We start from the raw sequence: 17195 nt of genomic DNA, 5'->3' as shown, positions 1-17195 counted from the left end.
TTTCGCTTTTCCTTCAATTTTAACATGCTGTCATAAAGAGAACAAATTGTATTACGTTTCGTTTACACCATTCTTTAAGCCCGCATGCATTCCGTTAGAGATATATCCGCGTGATCCGAGTTCCAATCCTCTGAATATGCTAAAAACAAACAAGCACCAAATGCCGCGGTTTCATGCGTTTTGAAGAGGCCTTGAGGCTAAACTGTTTTAGCTTTATATTTTATACTCTGTGCAGTGGTGGAAACAGGGGGGGGGATGGACCCCCCCTCCCCCCTGGTAATCTAATCATCCGTGTTTTGCCACTGCTAGCTTTGCGCCTGCTGCGCGAGTGTGGTACATTTGGTGCGCAGTGGCGTCGCTATGGTCAGCGGCACCCGGGGCGATGGCCCGCTCGACGCCCGCCTCCATCCCCCCCCCCCCCCCCCCCGGCTCGTTGCCCTCCGCAACTCCATCCCCCCCCCCCCCCCCCCCCCGCACCGGCCCGTCGCGACACCCCCGGAGCGCTGCACCTGGGGCGGTGCGCCCCTCCCCCCCCCCCCTTCCCCCCTTTTTGGCACCCCGTTGTGACGTCACTGGCCCCAAGTTTCCCACGAGCTTCAAGTCGTTCTGAAAAGAGTTGATTTAGTGGTTTTCAATGACGTTCAGTAAATTTCTAATTGAAACCATATGTCTATTTTCACTAATTAAAAAGTTAATTAACGAATTTCAATAGATTAGCCGACTTATCGCAAAGATTAATCACCCACATAATGTCTCACCTGCACAAACCGTATTAGTGCCATCTTTTACGAATGTTTTGTAATAAATCTGTTCGAATTCAAACGGAACACCCCGCATATAACAGCAAACCGTCCCGAATCCCGACGCGGACCCGAGCGAGGAGTCGGACCCAAGGCAACCCAAAGGCCCCAAATGCCCCAAAAACCCCAAAAAAAGAACCCCCCCCCCCCCCCCCCCCCCCCGCCCCCCCTTTCCCATAATTCAGCCAGTTCAGTGCGCAGTTAGGCTAACCACGCCTAGATGGCGCTACGCGCCAAGCGCCAACTTTCACAAAAGTTACGTAGTGCCACTGCGCTTGCGCGAACTTCGCTCCCGTCGGCGGTCTTCGGTCAGAGCGCGGAGTACGTCGCGTCCCTCGCATCGTCCGGTTGTACTTTTGTTCGGTGTCGGCCCACGAGCGACCCGGAACCGTGCCGGCTTCGAAGGGAGCCACAGGTTCCGGACCCGGAGTCGGCCCGCTGCGCGACCTCGGCGGCGTCTCCGCCCGCGACGACGTGTGAGCCCCAAGACCGGCCGAGCGAGGAATTACTTCCCTGCGGCCAACATGTCGGCCGATAACCACGCCAAGCCCGACGACGACAAGGGCGAGCCGCACGAGAACGACAAGTGCATGGACGACGGGCACCAGCGGCGGCCCAACGAGGGCATGTCGAAGCTGCGTGCCCAGGTCACCTCGGCGGTGGCCAACATTCCGTCGCTGGTGATCGTGCTGCTGTGCGTGCTCCTGCTCGTCTTCTTCGTCATCATCATCGCCCTGGCCGTACAGGTCCACTCGTCCGGCTCCTCGGAGCCGCCGCGCTGCCTGACCGCGACCTGCCTCGCGACCGCTGCCGGAGTGCTCGGCTCGCTGGACGCGCGCGCCGACCCCTGCGTCGAGCCGTACGCCCTGGCGTGCGACGGCGCGCCTAGCCCGCTGGCGGGTCACCGGAGTCGGCTGGACGCCCAGGCCCGGCTACGGCACAGCGTTCACCACCGACTGCGCCACTTGGTCGACCTGGTGCCGCCGCAAGCGCCCGAGAGGTCGGCGGCGTCCAAAGTGAAGCGCTTCTACGAGACGTGCATGGAGCCTCGCGGTCTGACGCCCAACGCGCTGGCCGTGTTCGTGCACATGGCGCGGCAGGCCGGCGGCTGGGACCTGATCCGCACGTCGGCCTGGTCCATGCAGAGCTGGGACAGAGACACGACGCTCGAGAAGCTCATCGTGGACCTCGGCGTGACGCCCTTCTTCAGGATTACCGTCGCCTCGCCAGACGTGAGCGTCATCCGCGTAAGTACCCCTTTCCTGTTTGCCCGCTCGCCAAGGTCCTACTCGCGAAACGACAAGGGGGCCGGCCTCGCCGTGCCGTCGCAGCCCGGATGGCTGCCTTGTTCTTCGTCTAACGATGACTCGTGGAGTAGTCGTACACGCGCGCGCACCCGCATGCTAGCCTGGCGTCGTTTTGGCCATTTTACCTCCCAATGTGTGTTTATATGTATACTTCGGCGTGCGGACAGACAGGCACAGCTGGACGACAGACATCGGCTGCTGCCATGCCCCACGGTACCCCAAAAGAGGCGTCAATTTGTTGCTCGACGCGATCCGCCCGACTGAAGCGCCGCGACCGTCAATTCAAGCGTCGCGTTTCTCTGGACGTCGTAAAACGGATTGTATCACCCAGAATCTTTGTGGTTGAAATAGCAGTGCGTGCGACTGTAAAGTACCGCGTTGCATTCGGATCTGCGATCACGTGTCCCTCGCAGTACTATAATACATACCCGAGGCTGAGGAGCCCACAGGCAAAGGGACATCCCATTTTCTATGCGTTTCTCGGTCTCAGGCTTCTGCCATTATAACTGCTGAAGACATGCACCACCCCTACGTTTATTATGTTTAATTATTATTTGAATTATAGGGTCAGTATTTAGCTTCACCTTAGGTCACTCGGTTTCAGTTCCCACGGTTCTTTCTTCCCCATTCCCCTTCCTCCAACAAAACAGCCACGACATGAGCGTGGATGAGCACCCACGTTATAACTATGGTATTTCACCGCTATAAAGCAAATGAATGAATGTTAGGGTGTCTTGCGCGCATGAAGACCAGGCACCCTAAAGGGTGGACACCTTTCTTCTACTGCCGAAACACATTGGAGGCTATGACTGAGATCGATTGGTCCTTCTTTGATTGCGATACCGCCTCGCCAACCTCGCCCCTGGTGTTGTTAGCGGTATAATCGGGAAAAGGAATGCCACGGAGTGACGATACTACTGCTGGTGCTGCTGGCAGGACGGGTGATTCACTGGCGCGCACATCCTATCGCTGGCCTTGCCCCGTGGATGATGCCCCGTCGGTCAACCGAGCGTACAATCGTGATCGACTGACAAGGCTAAGGAGGAATTCTCGCATCCGTAATCAACGCAGATTACTGGGCGCTTCGAGCCTGCGAAACGCGTCTTGCTCAGTGACCGGAACCGATGCCGCCGCCATCGGGGTCTGTCCGCCCCCCTGTCGCAGTGCGTCATTGTTGTCCGAGGCTCTCGCGACGGTGCATAGGGGCCCACTGTGACGGTCCGTCACGTCACGGACGGCTGCAGCAGTGCGACACGGCCAGGCTAGAGAGCCAGCACTGCACTGGCGAACTTTCTCGTCCACAGTAGTAGTCCACAGCGGAGAGCACGTGGCGCCCCCCTCTCGGGGCACAGATAATGAATAAAGCCCCAGCCAGACTACTTCATACATGATACAGAGGACGGTCTGCAGACACTAGTGAGTTTTAGGGAATCGTTGTGACACGTCCGACACGGTACCATAGGCCCTCCGGTACGAACTGCGCATGTGCGAATCTCATGCTGCAGCGCATGCGCAGTTCGTACCGGTTGTACAAAAACGGTTCCGTAAAACTTTACTGTCTGAGGCGTGTTTCTTCCCTGTATGGCGGTCACATTGGTCATGCAAAAACGGTCTGCAGCCATGTTTGAGGCATGTATGAAGGAAACATGCTTCGATCATTCCTTAGGCGTGTCCGCAGTTAATTCTGTCGTCTTGTTTTGCGGAGAAACACCGTGCCTTTTGTACGATGTGCGAGCCGCGTGACTGCGGTTTCACTTCCTAAATAAACATGCAACACAATTAAACAAAAAAAGAAAAAAAAATGTTTTCACCTAGAAATTAAATTAACAAGTTTTGCACTTTCAGTAAATACCGCGCTTAGAGTTATTCCTTGACATTCGTAAGTTTGTAACTTATAAAACACGCGCACTTTTTTCTGTTTCTTTCCCCTCAAGGTATGGCAGTTGCATAGGAGTTCGAAGAAAACGAGCAGAGCCCCTCGACTGTCTGCCAGAACTTGCGGCCACGTGATCTGGAGCCGATTCTATTGATTATATCCGCCGCCAATGTTTATCATATCCACGCGCTGCGGTTGGCAGAGCACAGGACACGCGCTGTGTTCCCCGCGTGCTGAGTCGCAGCGGTTGGGCACGAACCATCTCACGAGCCAAAAGCGAATGCTCACGCGGTGCTCGTGTCCACTGTATGAGCCGCACTTAAATATCGTCTCCGCGGACAACGCCAAGCTTGATGCCGAAAGCCTGGAGATTGCATTGTTGGCGTTCTCAACAATGTGATCCTCAGGATTTCTTAAGGGAGTTTTGCGAAGAGACGGAATGAAAACGTCGGCGAGGAAACTTCTTGGTCAGTGGCGTTGCGTGCGAGTATAGCTGGGTCACACTAGTACCAGTAAGCGTGTGTAAAATGAAAAGCGTTCCTACCCAAAATCGTAGCACAATACAGCGAGGAAAAAAAAAAAAAATAAGAAAACGAACTTCATTTCGCGGCGTTCGCTCATTCGTGGCGTCAGAACATTGGCTGTCGCGCCTCGCTCAAAGGGGACGTGCTGCCGGGCCAAGTTCATCGGCTGCTCTCCGCATTACAACATTGTATAGGGAGTATTCACTGGCAGCCATATCCGTGTGCGCTGCTGCTGAGCGCGTGCTGACGGCGAGCTTCCGCAGTCCTTTTGGAGCGTGCATTCAGCACCGTCAAGGTTGCCGGTCTTAGCAGGCTATTAATGTGAGCCCATTCTGAGCATGCGCTCTAAACATCGCCCTCAAATATGGCGTCCAGTGAATGCCTCCTATTAGCGCCGAGATGTTTCGGTGGCGCCCTCTTATGGTTTTCCTCCGTGACGTCACGACTGGGATTTGCCTCGCCGTGACGTCACCAGTTGTTATTCTGGCCACTTACCATCGGGCGTGACGACGAGTTCGATGGTGTGTTTAAACAGCACAGTAGAAGCTAGGAGCCATCGCAATACGAAACTAACACCGTCAAAGTTGACAGTCTGACAGTGCTCATATGCCCATGGTTCGGCCAATCGTGGAAAGCTGACCACAGCGACGCTTTTGGCCGCGCACATCGCTAATAAGTTGTATTCACTGGCGGCCATAGCTGTGTGCGCGACTGCTGAGCGCGTGCTGACGGCAATCTTCTACAACGCTTCCAAAACACGCATTCCGCGCCATCAACATTGCCGGTCTTAGCAGCTTATTACTGTAAGTTCGTACTGAGCATTCGCTCTAAGCATCGCCCTCAAATACGGCGTCCAGTGAATACCTCCTATAGGGAGTATTCACTGGACGACATATTTGTTAGTGCTGTTTAGAGCGCAAAGACTGACAATCTCGATGGTATCGAATGCACCGTTGCAAAAGAATGGGAAGCTCGCCATCATCACGCGCTCAGCAGTCACGCGCGCAGCTCTGGCCTCCAGGGAATACTGGCGACGTGCGCGACCAAAAGCGTCGCTGTCATCGGCATTCCAGTAGAGTGCCTTCATACACACGCGCGCTTTTGCTTGAGTGGTGACATCTCAGCCATTTTTCCGCCCAATTGTTTTTTTATGCATTTTGAAGTGCGCGCAATCCGGTGTCGCTCAGCTCGAGCGCGTAGCTTTGGCTGATGCATAGACGCCATCTTACCGCCCAAGTCACGCACCGAGTGCGCGAGAGCGTCACGCGCTGGCGCATTCCGGACAACAATGGATGTCTTCACCCTGAGACAGACAGACATCTAGGCACCCTACATTCCAGGATTGGTTAAACGCTCAATATGACGTCTTTAGTAGGATGAGTTCCGCTGCAGTGATGGAAGTGCTGCGCCAATTGCGCCAAATTGCGCCAAGGACTCAATCCTGCTACATGTAGCGCCAAATTGTCATTTTACTGAAGAATTGCGCCATGCCTGCGCCCAGATGAGATGTAGCAATAAAAAATAAAAATTTAAGTCTTATCAGAGCGCGTGGCGGTACCGCGGTATTTTCCGCGCCGCAACCGTTACGCAAACCGGAACTGCGAGGGCGCATTATCATCATCATCACTGAAAGGAACAACGTTAGCAACATCTGAGACCAAAGCCGCAGAGGCTAAGCGAAGAACCATCCCACTAAGCAGCCTAATTAAAAAAAAAAAAAAAAAAAAGGGGGCCGAGTTTGTGGATGTTTTTAATGTGGGCCCACCCTGTTCCCGTGCGCTAGCTACCAGCGAAGTCAAAGCTAGCGCGAGCCCAATGCTTTGTGCATTCCTGACTCGCGCGCGGGCTCGTGCAGTGTGGGCACCGTTACGGGCTCCATGCGCTCGCTTGTAGCTTCGGCTGCGCTCGCACCGAAGCTGAAACGAAGTGTAGTTGAGTTGCACCAAACTCTGGATGTAGTGCTGGTAAAGCCTCACCGTCCTTTTCGGAGCACAAAGCACAGCGCGACTCGCGCGACTGCGGTGCCTGCTCCGCGGGTGTCACTTCTCTGCAATGCGTTGGTGCATGCCAAGGAGCGCACTCAACGGGTTAACTCGCCGTGATCCGATCGTGACTTCGCCAGCACATCCAAAATGGATCGGAATTTTCGAAGCGAACATCAGATACCGCAATATTTGAAGCTGCTGCCCTAAAGACAACTCTAATCTGCACTAAGACATTCCACAACAGTGAGGGTCGGTAGATGCTGCTGCAGATACCTTAAAAGAAGCGCAGGCTGATAAAACTGAATATCCTGTACCATCAGAACTCAGTGTGACATATTTAATGGTATTTTTTTTATCTGACGACCAGATCAACTTTAATTTAAAAAATGTTTTTTTTGTTTACTTTGTTGAATTTTATATATCCTGTCTTAAGAAGGCGACAGTCGCTGTGTTCCAATAATAGAGATGGGCTTTATATAGCAATGCAGCATTATTTCATTTTCAAGTAATATGCCAACATATGCCGTACCCTGCTCCGAAAGGGACACTACCTGCTCCAAAACAACATTTTGCCTGCTGCAAAGCCTGCTCCATAAGGTCAAATGGCACTTCCATCACTGCCGCTGTCTTCGACGGATATAAGAGCAAAGTCAAACTCTCCCCTCTGACGGTGTGGATTCAGGAACGTGATGGGCTTCCACCGCACTTTTCACGCACCATCGAACTTGTCGCTTGCTACTAATAATCTCGGTCGTGACGTCAGTGCTAGGAACCGTAAGAGGGCTCCACATGGAGTTTTCAAATAATCTTTTTAAGAAAGCGAGTTTTTTTTGTTTTTTTTTTTCCCGGACATAATTTTTTTATTACTTCCGTGGATTGCAGTGGTTGACCCTCCAACTCCAATGGAAAGGAGACGTAATGACATTTATGTTTTGTTTTAGAAGGGGGGGGGGGGGGGGGGGTTGGATTTGCAATGCAGCGGACAGCAACAGGGTGCGTGTACCGTATACGCTCAAGGAACCAAATAGGCGGCGGCTCTCGCGAGGAGTGCGTGCGCCTTATCTGACAGCGGCCGTTCCTCGGGCCGGTTTCAAGTGCGGAACCGATATAGAACGACGCCGAAGAAACATAGCCGGGCTGCAGGAAAGGCCAGGGCAGCCAAGAACCTTCCGACCGCACGCTCAGTGGTTAGACGTTCTCCGAACGTGACAAGGGATGCTGCCACGGAGTGCGCGCTTGTCGACGGAAGAGAGTGCAGTTGTGTTCAGTCGCTGCGCTCTGCTTCTCCGCAGAACGCCCGGGGAGCCCGTCGCTGCGAGGGAAACGCTCCAAGAAAATTATGACAGTGAAAAAAAATATTACATGAATATTTATTGCTGGATTCCTATAAAGCATGACCCTTGGGGAACGCCTACGGGAATTGCTAAAGCTGACCCCTTCACTTTTCTGTTTTGGCTTTCTCTTTTGCTTCTATTTTTTACTGCCTCTCGTTGGCCCCGTTACTGGGTCAACGTTAGCGTTTCTCAAAGGGGTCCGTGTGTGGCGTTTTCCAAGGGCTCATGCCAACGTATTCCCTAAGAATCCACCGATGAATCTTCCTTTAATATTTAGCGCCCCCTTTTCCCTACTCTGTTTATCAGAGTGCGTCGGCGCCCTTGGATACGGTCATCCATATCCCTTGTGGAAAGAACCACGTTCATACAACTCATGGAAGAAATCGCATCAATATCACTCGTTGAGAGAACCGCATACATCGTTCTAAAGGAGCCATGAAACGAATTTTCGGCTGGGATAAATGAGATTAGTTTGGGATTTTATTTCATAGCATATCGTTTAGTGGGCCAAAAGAAAGAACGCGGAAAGTCAAAATCCAGGTTTTTGGTAGGAAAATTTGAAAACATAGTGGTCTATTTCGTGCTTCCCTTCGGAAGCACTGTGCCTTTTCACTGTGATCCAGACGGAATATTCAAAGCACGTCACCCGGCCCCGACGCACCTCACAGGCTCACACGACACCCGACTTCACGGTATATTCCCTTCACCCCTAAGCTGACAGTGCGGTGGGAGCTACGCTCTTGCCGGACCAATCAGCCGCCTCCCTTTCATCACCTGACCCCGATCTCTGCGCGTGAGTATGCTCGAGAGAGCGTGGCCACGTGGCAAGAGATAGAAGTTTGGCTGGCCCAACGAACACGTAGCATCCGCAGCACTGTCAACTTCGGGTCGTCCCAACAAGATTGCTCCAACAACTGGCAAATCCTCCTTCCCTGATAGTAATAGCCGATTCACACGACGGTCTGATCCGCGGACGGATTGATCACGTGACGACATGTCCGCGGTTCGTCCGTCTCCCAAGCGCATCCACACGAGGGAGACGACGAGCAGACGCCAGCGAGGACGGACCGAACCTGTTCGCCATTCCACAGTGCCACGAAACTTCAACATCGCACCGTGGCACCGTTGTCCAAGAGAGAAATCGACGTTTGGTACCGCGATTAAGAATCGTACGCCGCTGTTACGCACAGATCGAGACAAAACACCGGGGCAGGCTTCGCACCAAGCGCCACTAACTTTACTAACCCAAAGCATGACAGTGACACAGGCATGGTCCTGCTCGAGAAAGCTTCGGCGTAGACGCGACGAAGTGCTGGGCTCGCGGAGGGGCGTTTGGAGATCCCTTCACGCACTCCGCTCTCGTGCACAACACTCAAGCACACCACATCCACAAGAGAGGTCTTGCTCGGTGAAATCCTGATCGGACGTGCAAGAATTACCGCGGCGTTCTAGACGAGTTTTGACGGGAGCTTCTTCTTGACACGGACCCGGAGGAATACCGAACCTGCGTGGCGTCAGCCAGACACGTTTCTGGAGTTTCTTTCACTCGTGGAACCAAGAATCGCGCGTCAAAATGAACCAACGAACGCACAAAACACAACGATGCGCCATTTTTGTTATGAACGCCCAGAAGCAAAATACGCAAAAAACCAAGAAAAACAATGTACCGTTGCCAGACTAAACGCTTTCCAAGTCAAGCTCCCGCCAAACATCCGCGAGTGAAAAAGGCACTCGACTTTATCAATCCGCGGACGAGGCGCGGATCGCAGGAATCGGTGCCGGTCACGTGGTACACGGTCCGCGGACGAAAATCGCGATTCGGTCCGTCGTGTGAATCGGCTATTACCAACATCGTGAAAACTCGCCTCAGCCGTTCAGAACAGGCTGTTGAGGACCTTCGGCTGTCTTCACCCACAAAAAATTTGTCGGGGTCTGAAATATCCGACTGGTATTGAATGACAGGTGACTATCTTCAAGGCTTTCAAAACCTGATTTTAAATCGCGTGCGCAACCCGGCATTCGCCGCACCTGCTGCCGCGAATCCTTGGGCGAGCCTTGCTCACCGATGTGCACAGGTATCGCACATGCCGCCACAGGGGTGAACGGCGTGGAGAAAGCAACTTTTGCCCGAATTTTGAGCGACAAGCTAATCTCATATAGGGAGAACGGCGATGTCCAGGCATAAACGAGGGTCCGAGCAAGAAGGGAATTTCGCTTTTCTCTCTTCTTGAACTGTTTGGTACGCTGTGCGATTTGTGAGTGGAGGAGGAGAGCTAAGAAGGAAAGAGTTGAAAAATTTTTTCATGGCCCCTTTAAAGGGACCATGAAATGATTTTAAAATCGAATTTCATCCACCGCACGTCGTAAAAGGTGTGAAAAGAAACACAAAAACACAAAAATAAGGAGCCAAGAAAAATTATTTGCTATAGAACTTTTAAAAGAAAACTGGACTTTTTTGCGCCTTCTTTCCTTCGAAAGCTCGCTGCCTTTTCACTACGATGCATCCGCGGAAACGGAGCACGTCAGCCGAATCCTCGTCGCCTATTGGGTAAGAGCCAACCTCACCAGCACCGCGATCGTAAACAATAAATAGCCGGCGAATGTTTCCTAAAAGTTTTTGTTAAATAATATTCAGATCCACATTTTGTAGCATAATTATAGATGTGTGGCGATAATTGCCAAATTTGATAATGCTGAGAGCCAAGCGCCATCTATCGTGTGGTAAATGAAGCAACTACTGCGCGTGCGCAGTAGGGCAGGGCCGACTTCAGTTACTTGGGTCGCGACGACCGACGAATGGTTATTTCCTTTGATTTCCTTCCTCTCAAAACTCTGACTGACTGAACGTTTATTTTTCTACGTGTTCTTCTCGCGCGTGCCGACTTCAAGCAGCAAGAAAGAAAGTACTTAAAACAGACCACGACGAACAAGAACGCTGGGTCCACAAACACCCGAGAAAAGCGACAGCGGCCACGAATCCACCGACTCCGACGAAGCGAGCTGCTCAGAATATAGGCCTAGCAGGCACTCCGACTCGGCGTAGCGTTGCTTCGTCGCAAGACCGTCTGCGTATACGACCGGCTGGCGTGCTGAATGGAACATGCCCGCGCTACCCTTGTCCACCCTTCCCGTATTATAGTTTGATCGCTGACCTCAATTTTAGAGTAAGAGGTGAGGTCAATCTCTCCCCCTTGTTTTCCGAGGCAGTGTTGACGAACACTCGTCGAAAAGGGACTCTCGTCGATTCTATCTTCTTGTTCTGTGTGATATAGAGCTGAAATAAACGCCGTATGGATTACCTTCGTAACAAGGTATGTACACTTCGTTATTGGTATGCCATTTTTATTCTGACAGACTGCACGTCACTGTCGAGCTATAAAAGTTCGTGGGAGGTATGCGTGCAATGCCGGTCCAACCTTACTTTGCCGAGTGTCGAGTCAGTATCGAGTTGCAATCGTAAAAGATCGGTCCTGAAGCGCTTACCAACAGCGCGACTACAGCACTTCCATCAAACGCGCGCGTCCGCTCTGAGTGTGAACAGGTATTTACGTGGCTCTTGCTGACACTCGTAGTTCAAACGTATCTTTTTTAACGTCGGCTCGCTCCTGCATCTCCGAGGCCGCGAAAAACGCCGTGGCAATTTGTTTCCATCTACGTCGCTTTGCAAACGACTGACACGGGCCGCCTTTTACCAACAATGACAGTTGGGTTGACTTCTGGAGTCTTCACCGGAAGACTCGCTGCACTTCCCAACAGGCATACCGGCCTATGGGACTAGTCCCATGCTGTCGCTGTAGCGCAACATATCTCACTGAATTTCGCTCAGCTGCCATGCGGCGATGAGAGGCGCCGATTCAGAAAATACGTCGGTGACATCAGCGCAGTAAAACCTACCGGCGCACCCCAACTCGTCTCCTCTTACGCTCTCATTCTCTTACTGCCGAGAAAACTTCCGGTTCCGGAAACAGCGTACGTCACGGCTTGTTTTGCGGTCAGTTGGAGAGAAAAAAAAAGTCGATCATTCATTAATTTTTTGTGTAGAAGTTTATAAACCGAGACGAAAACGGATGCCTGTTCGGCATTCAGTGAACATTGACGGTTTAATGTAAAAGTTATCTGGAAAAAGTAAAAAGGTCATTGCATGGTCCCTTTAACTTCACATACACATCACAGCTCATGCACCGCTACTACGGAAACCCAGAGAGAAGAACAACCGGCGACGGCAGAGCGGCAAGTGAGCACGCCAGCATTCCACTTCGCCGCGGCGCGTCCTCCTCTCTGGCTCTGCACCAGCTGTGCGCGTGACTGACGAAAACGAAAGGGCTCGTTTTGACGAAATCCCGGCGGTGTCTGTCAGTTTGTCAGCGCCGGGGAGAGAGGGAGATGTTGACACGTGCTGACGTCAGCGCTTCGGATTAATGGGAGCATAGCACGCGTCACCCTCTCCCCCTCCTCCTCCCTCTGTCCCGCTGACAAATGAAAGACACCGCCGGGTTTCCGTCAACTTATCTCAATGTTTTCTTAGATTGAGGGCCTAACTTCATTATGGACGTCACTGGAACACCATCAGGACCCGTCGATGCACCACTAGAAACTCCCTCCGTCAGAATCGGACGTTAGATCTTGGGATAGAACACGAAAGTCTGAGAACATGACGTTACCTGGATCAAAAGATAATTGAGAAAAACGAACTTTCTCCATGGGCCGGCGTCCATCTAGGCCTAGTAACGTCCAAACAAGAAATGACATTGTTCACATTGTGGGCGCCTGTAGCATTTGTTTCAATTAAACTTGTCAGCAATAAAGAAAACAATATTATCTTTCTTGCTGACAAGAGTTTTTCACTTATACAAGTCCCACAAGCGTTCACAGTATAATGTCTTGTTTTGACGATACTAGACTGTGGACATCGGCTCATAAATAAACTTCGTTTGCGTTTTTTTTTTTTTTTAATTATCTTCTAATCCAGGGAACGCCACCTTCCCAAACGTTTGCGTTCTATCCAAACCGCTAGATTCACATTCTCACGGAGTTGGAGCTTTCTGCGATGCACAGTTCATTTATCCGACCCGAAAAACACTGCTATCTTTTTTTCGGGAACTCACTGTAAATTCTTTCGCTTTCTCTTTAAACTTTTTCTTTTTCTCAATTAGTACGTTACTTACTCTTCTACACTTGATACCCTTATCTTATTTCTGGTTGCCCGCTTTGAATGCCCGTGTTCTGAAGAGCCTTCTGTCGTTTCTTTCTCGTCTCATGCAAGTCACCATCTTTCTTCCACCTGCTCGTGGGTTAGCACAGTTTGCGTCGCTGCTTCCCGTTTCGTTTCATACGTGATTTGGTCAGCTCTCCAAAGTGAGGACTGGTTCGCACACTTCCGTTTCAATGTGACTTCGCTCATGCACCGCAGCAATCACGTAAGCAGTCACGAACGGTAGTAACGTATTCGTCAACACTCAAAAACACAAACTTCCCAAGGAGCCTTTAAGACTTTGCTATAGATCCGCTGTGTTTGCTTGTCTCCAGAAATTACCTCTTCGATTTCGGTATATACATTAACGGCTTAAAGACCGGCGACCAGTTCGCGCTTTCCACTTTTTTCCCGCTTCCTCCTTTCCCCCTTTTACCCTGTCCACCATTGCCTATTCCCGCCTCCTCTATGGTGAGGTGGATCTTCTGCCTTGCAGAATCTCGAGTCTGGTCGTCGAAACGCAGGACATGGCGTGTCCTTAGTGTCCTATTACTGCTCCGCTGCTAGTGACGGCACTAGCCGATAAGTATTCCGAACAACGAATCACAAAGTTACAGGAGGACGCTGCAGCTTCTCTTTTAAGAGTGGAACGCGATAGCGTTCTCAACCCGTGCAAGCGTGTCTACGTGGCCTGGTCATGTGTGGCTCGCAACTGAAGGGTCGTGGGTTCGATCCCGGTCCGCCTGAAATTCTTTGAATTTTTTCTTTTCGTCAAATTAGTTACTTTAACGACCAATCAGGATTTTTCAGTCCCGCCGACACCGACGCTTAGCTATCTGTGACTGTAAAGGGTAATTCACACACTTGCGTTGAGTCTGACGGAGTGCGAGGGTTGCTATGGCAACACCTTCACATGCAGCTCTTTTCAAGTTTCTTGGTGTGAAAAGCTTGCTGTTGCGCTAGTGGCCCTTCGTTGTGAAACTAAGCATGCATGCGAAAGAAACACATGCTCTTGCGAAAAGAGGGGCGGCGCATAGAAAACAAGATGTTTTTGCTTTTTACAGCATTCTTGGCATCGGTGTTGCTCTTGGAGCTTCTCGACTATGCATTTCTGACGTTCTTGCACTACGTTATGTGCGAAGGTTTTCCAGCATAAACAAACATGGCGGCTGCCGTGGAACAGGGCAGACAGTCTTTGCAGACACGCGCGTCTCGCACAGTGTATAACCGATCTGACAGAAAATGTTGTCTTATATACGTGTGTACGAGGGCAGGCAATTGTGTCGCACATGTGCATACAACTGCGGCTTTTGTGCTCCGGGGGAAAGTAGACGCTTCTAAAACAGCGGTCGCACTGCAGCATACTGGAGACGCGGAGTTCGCTCCGGACATGATGACGTCAGCAGTATCTGCGTACAGGCCTCAAGCATGTTCGAAGCATGCTGGCTTCAAGGCTCGTTCACACAGACCCGTTTTCTTACGTTACGTTACGAAAAGTCACCGAAAATCTGTGCTTCGTATTAAGCGTGGCTACCAATTCAAGGAGATAACCTGGCACTCGTCATTCAAGACGCGAATGTTTCGGTGACGACAAGCTAGGACGGTAAGTTACCGTGGTAACCGAGGACAGAAGGCTCGTCGTAACGTAACGTAAGGAGTTGAGCTCGGTTCAACTTTTGCCACAGCACCGTTATCTTACCTTACGTCTAAGCAGGGCCGTCCCAAGAAAAAAATATCGGGGGGGGGGGGGGGGGGGGGGGGGGCGGGTTCGGGGACAACGGCGGCCATTTTGAAAGTGTCTATTGTCTTATTTTCGCCTATGAATCATGTGCATCGGTGGCATATAATGGAGAGTTACAGCAAACCGGAGAACCGGTCCCGGTTTGGTACCCGGTGGCCGACCGGCGTCACTGCGCGTGCGCAGAGGTGGAGATTAAAATCGGCTGGCTGCCAGTGCACCGACCAGGGCCGTACCCAGAAAAAAATTTCGGGGGGGGTCAGAACCCCCTAACCCCCCCCCCCCTCCCCCCCTGGTTGCGGCCCTGCGTCTAAGTCACCGAAACATTCGTGTCTCAAATGTCGCGTGCCAGGCTATCTCCTTGAATTGGTAGCCACGCTTAATACGAATCACAGTTTTCCCGGTGACTTTTCGTAACGTAACGTAAGGAAACGGGGCAGTGTGAACGAGCCTTCATACGTGCTTCAAACATGCCCCCAGACAGTTTTTTTTTTTTTTTTTGTATGGCCAATGGGACAGTTTCGGCAGACGTTCTTTTGTATGACGTATTTTAGCACCGCATCGTGACCGCGGCTTTAGAGTCACGTGACGCGTTCACAGTTCTGGATTGGCTGGCGTGACTCGTAGCATCCGCTGGAGCCCGTCGCAAGCTGTGAGGGGTGCTGCCGCCATCGACCCCGATGGCCAGGCGAGCGTCCCACGGGGGGTGGACGGCGTCCTCCACGTAACTCGGCTCGTAATGGGCGTGTTTTTATGCGCGGGGTGCTCGGCCGCCTTTGTGCGCTCGTTTGCTATCGCTGCTCGGCTGTGCCGCCGCGTACACGGCGTGCACGCTCGAGTAACGCCGTTGTCGCCCATCTGGGGCGCCCCATTGGTATGCGTCGCACGGCGCTGCGGGTCGGCCTTGGCTGCGACACTGGCACGCGTGTCCCGCTGCAGTTCCACGGCCATGGCCATATGTAGAACAGACTCCCCCGGCCGCGGCGACGTGGGAAACGCAGTGCGGGACCGTGTCGTGACCGGTCACGTGACAGCCGCCGATGGCCGGACGAAAGCGCGATTCGATCGCGTCACCGCGATGTATGTCTCGACACTTTCTCCATTTAATTCGATGTTTATTTCTCGAAGAATTTCCTTCCCATATTCTGGGACCGGCCACTCCGAACTCGAGAAAGAGATAGAAATTACGATGTATGAGCCTCGTTACTGTCGCCTCTGTTTTTAATAACGTATTCACCAACTCGCTGCTGTCGGAGGTATACTTTTGATGGTCATTTTTTAAGCGGGAAAAACCGTCTTCGGCTCGTCTGCGCAAACTGTGTCGCCGAGTGTATCCATGCCTGCCTCCGTGCCCTGGAAAGACTGCCCTTTGTTGCGACCGTCTTTTCGATCGCGGTTTCTCTCTTTTCCAAAGTCGTTCGACCGAAGCCGCCGCGCTGCCGGCTTCCCAGCGCTGCATTCTCGGAAATGCCCGTACCTTCCGACAACGTTCCATCAAACAGATAACGTCTGTGATGTGTGACTCCGAGTATGCGAAGCGATCGGGCTCAATGTCACACGTTTGTTCAGTTCGTGGCGATTTCGCGGCGTTTTTCTGGTTATGAATTGTATCGGTTCCTTATTTACAGCACATGGTGTACGAGAATTCACTGTTGCGGCGGTTTACGTTTGTCAGACGGTAACTTCGTTTCAGCGTGTGAATTGATCGCATGATAATAGTACCTTCGCTTTAGTTGGGAAGCACTGCAAGAGTCAGTTTTTTTTTTTTTTTTTTTTTTTTTTTTGTGTGTGTTTTGGCGCCTTCCCTCAGATTGTTCAACAATATTTTTCTTTTAACGGAGAATTGCTGGCTCTTCATTAAAAACAAAAAATCCACACGAACCCTTTCGCATTGACACCGCGATTTGAAAATAATTACAGTATCTTATATTTAAAATTTGGCGGGCAATTTTTCTTACAATATTTTGCCACCAAAGGGAGAGGCATAACGGAGCATGCGCGTCGATTCTCCTACAAGAACGACGGCCGCCTCCCGCAATACTTGGATCGGAAATGGTGCACCATTCCGATTCACACGATTACCAGCGACCTCCGCGCTTCCCCGCGTGTCTCGTTGTTCGGCCGCATCATGAGTTGCAAAGGGAATTTTACGACAGTATGAAATGCGGGACATTTTGAATATTTGGGACTTTCTTGCTGGACGCGGGACACGAGCCCTCGATGAGGGACAGTCCCGCGAGTCGCGGGACGGGTGGTCACCCCAGTTAAAACCTCATAAGCCCCCCATGCTTCGCACATGATGCGTGAGGTGTGTCCGAGAACACTTCTGTCATCATGCCTGAGGCGAACACACCGTGTCTTTTGTGTGGTATACGGGCAACGTGACTGCGTCTTTAAAGCTACGTGCTCGAGCTTGAATTGGCTCCGGTGCCGGCGCGGC

The 17195-nt window shown here is 51.8% G+C and overlaps 1 protein-coding gene across 2 annotated transcripts in view; it reads left to right on the top strand.

The window, feature by feature from the left end:
- Positions 1-1082: 1082 nt before the first annotated feature.
- The window catches only part of LOC8030172 (EEF1AKMT4-ECE2 readthrough transcript protein), an 85488-nt gene continuing 69375 nt past the window's right edge, over positions 1083-17195 (top strand). Inside the window, exon 1 of one of the 2 annotated variants that reach the window (XM_042290826.1) lies at positions 1083-2047. In XM_042290826.1, coding sequence (XP_042146760.1) covers positions 1325-2047 — 723 coding nt within the window. In that variant the 5' untranslated portion in view covers positions 1083-1324. The remainder of the gene's footprint in view (positions 2048-17195) is intronic. The other variant, XM_042290825.1, reaches the window with a different exon arrangement.

This window comes from Ixodes scapularis, unplaced genomic scaffold, assembly GCF_016920785.2.
Source record: "Ixodes scapularis isolate PalLabHiFi unplaced genomic scaffold, ASM1692078v2 PGA_scaffold1__304_contigs__length_218370807, whole genome shotgun sequence".
NCBI lineage: Eukaryota > Metazoa > Arthropoda > Arachnida > Ixodida > Ixodidae > Ixodes > Ixodes scapularis.
Note: the sequence above shows the minus strand (reverse complement) of the source record. Positions and strands in the feature narration are given on the sequence as shown.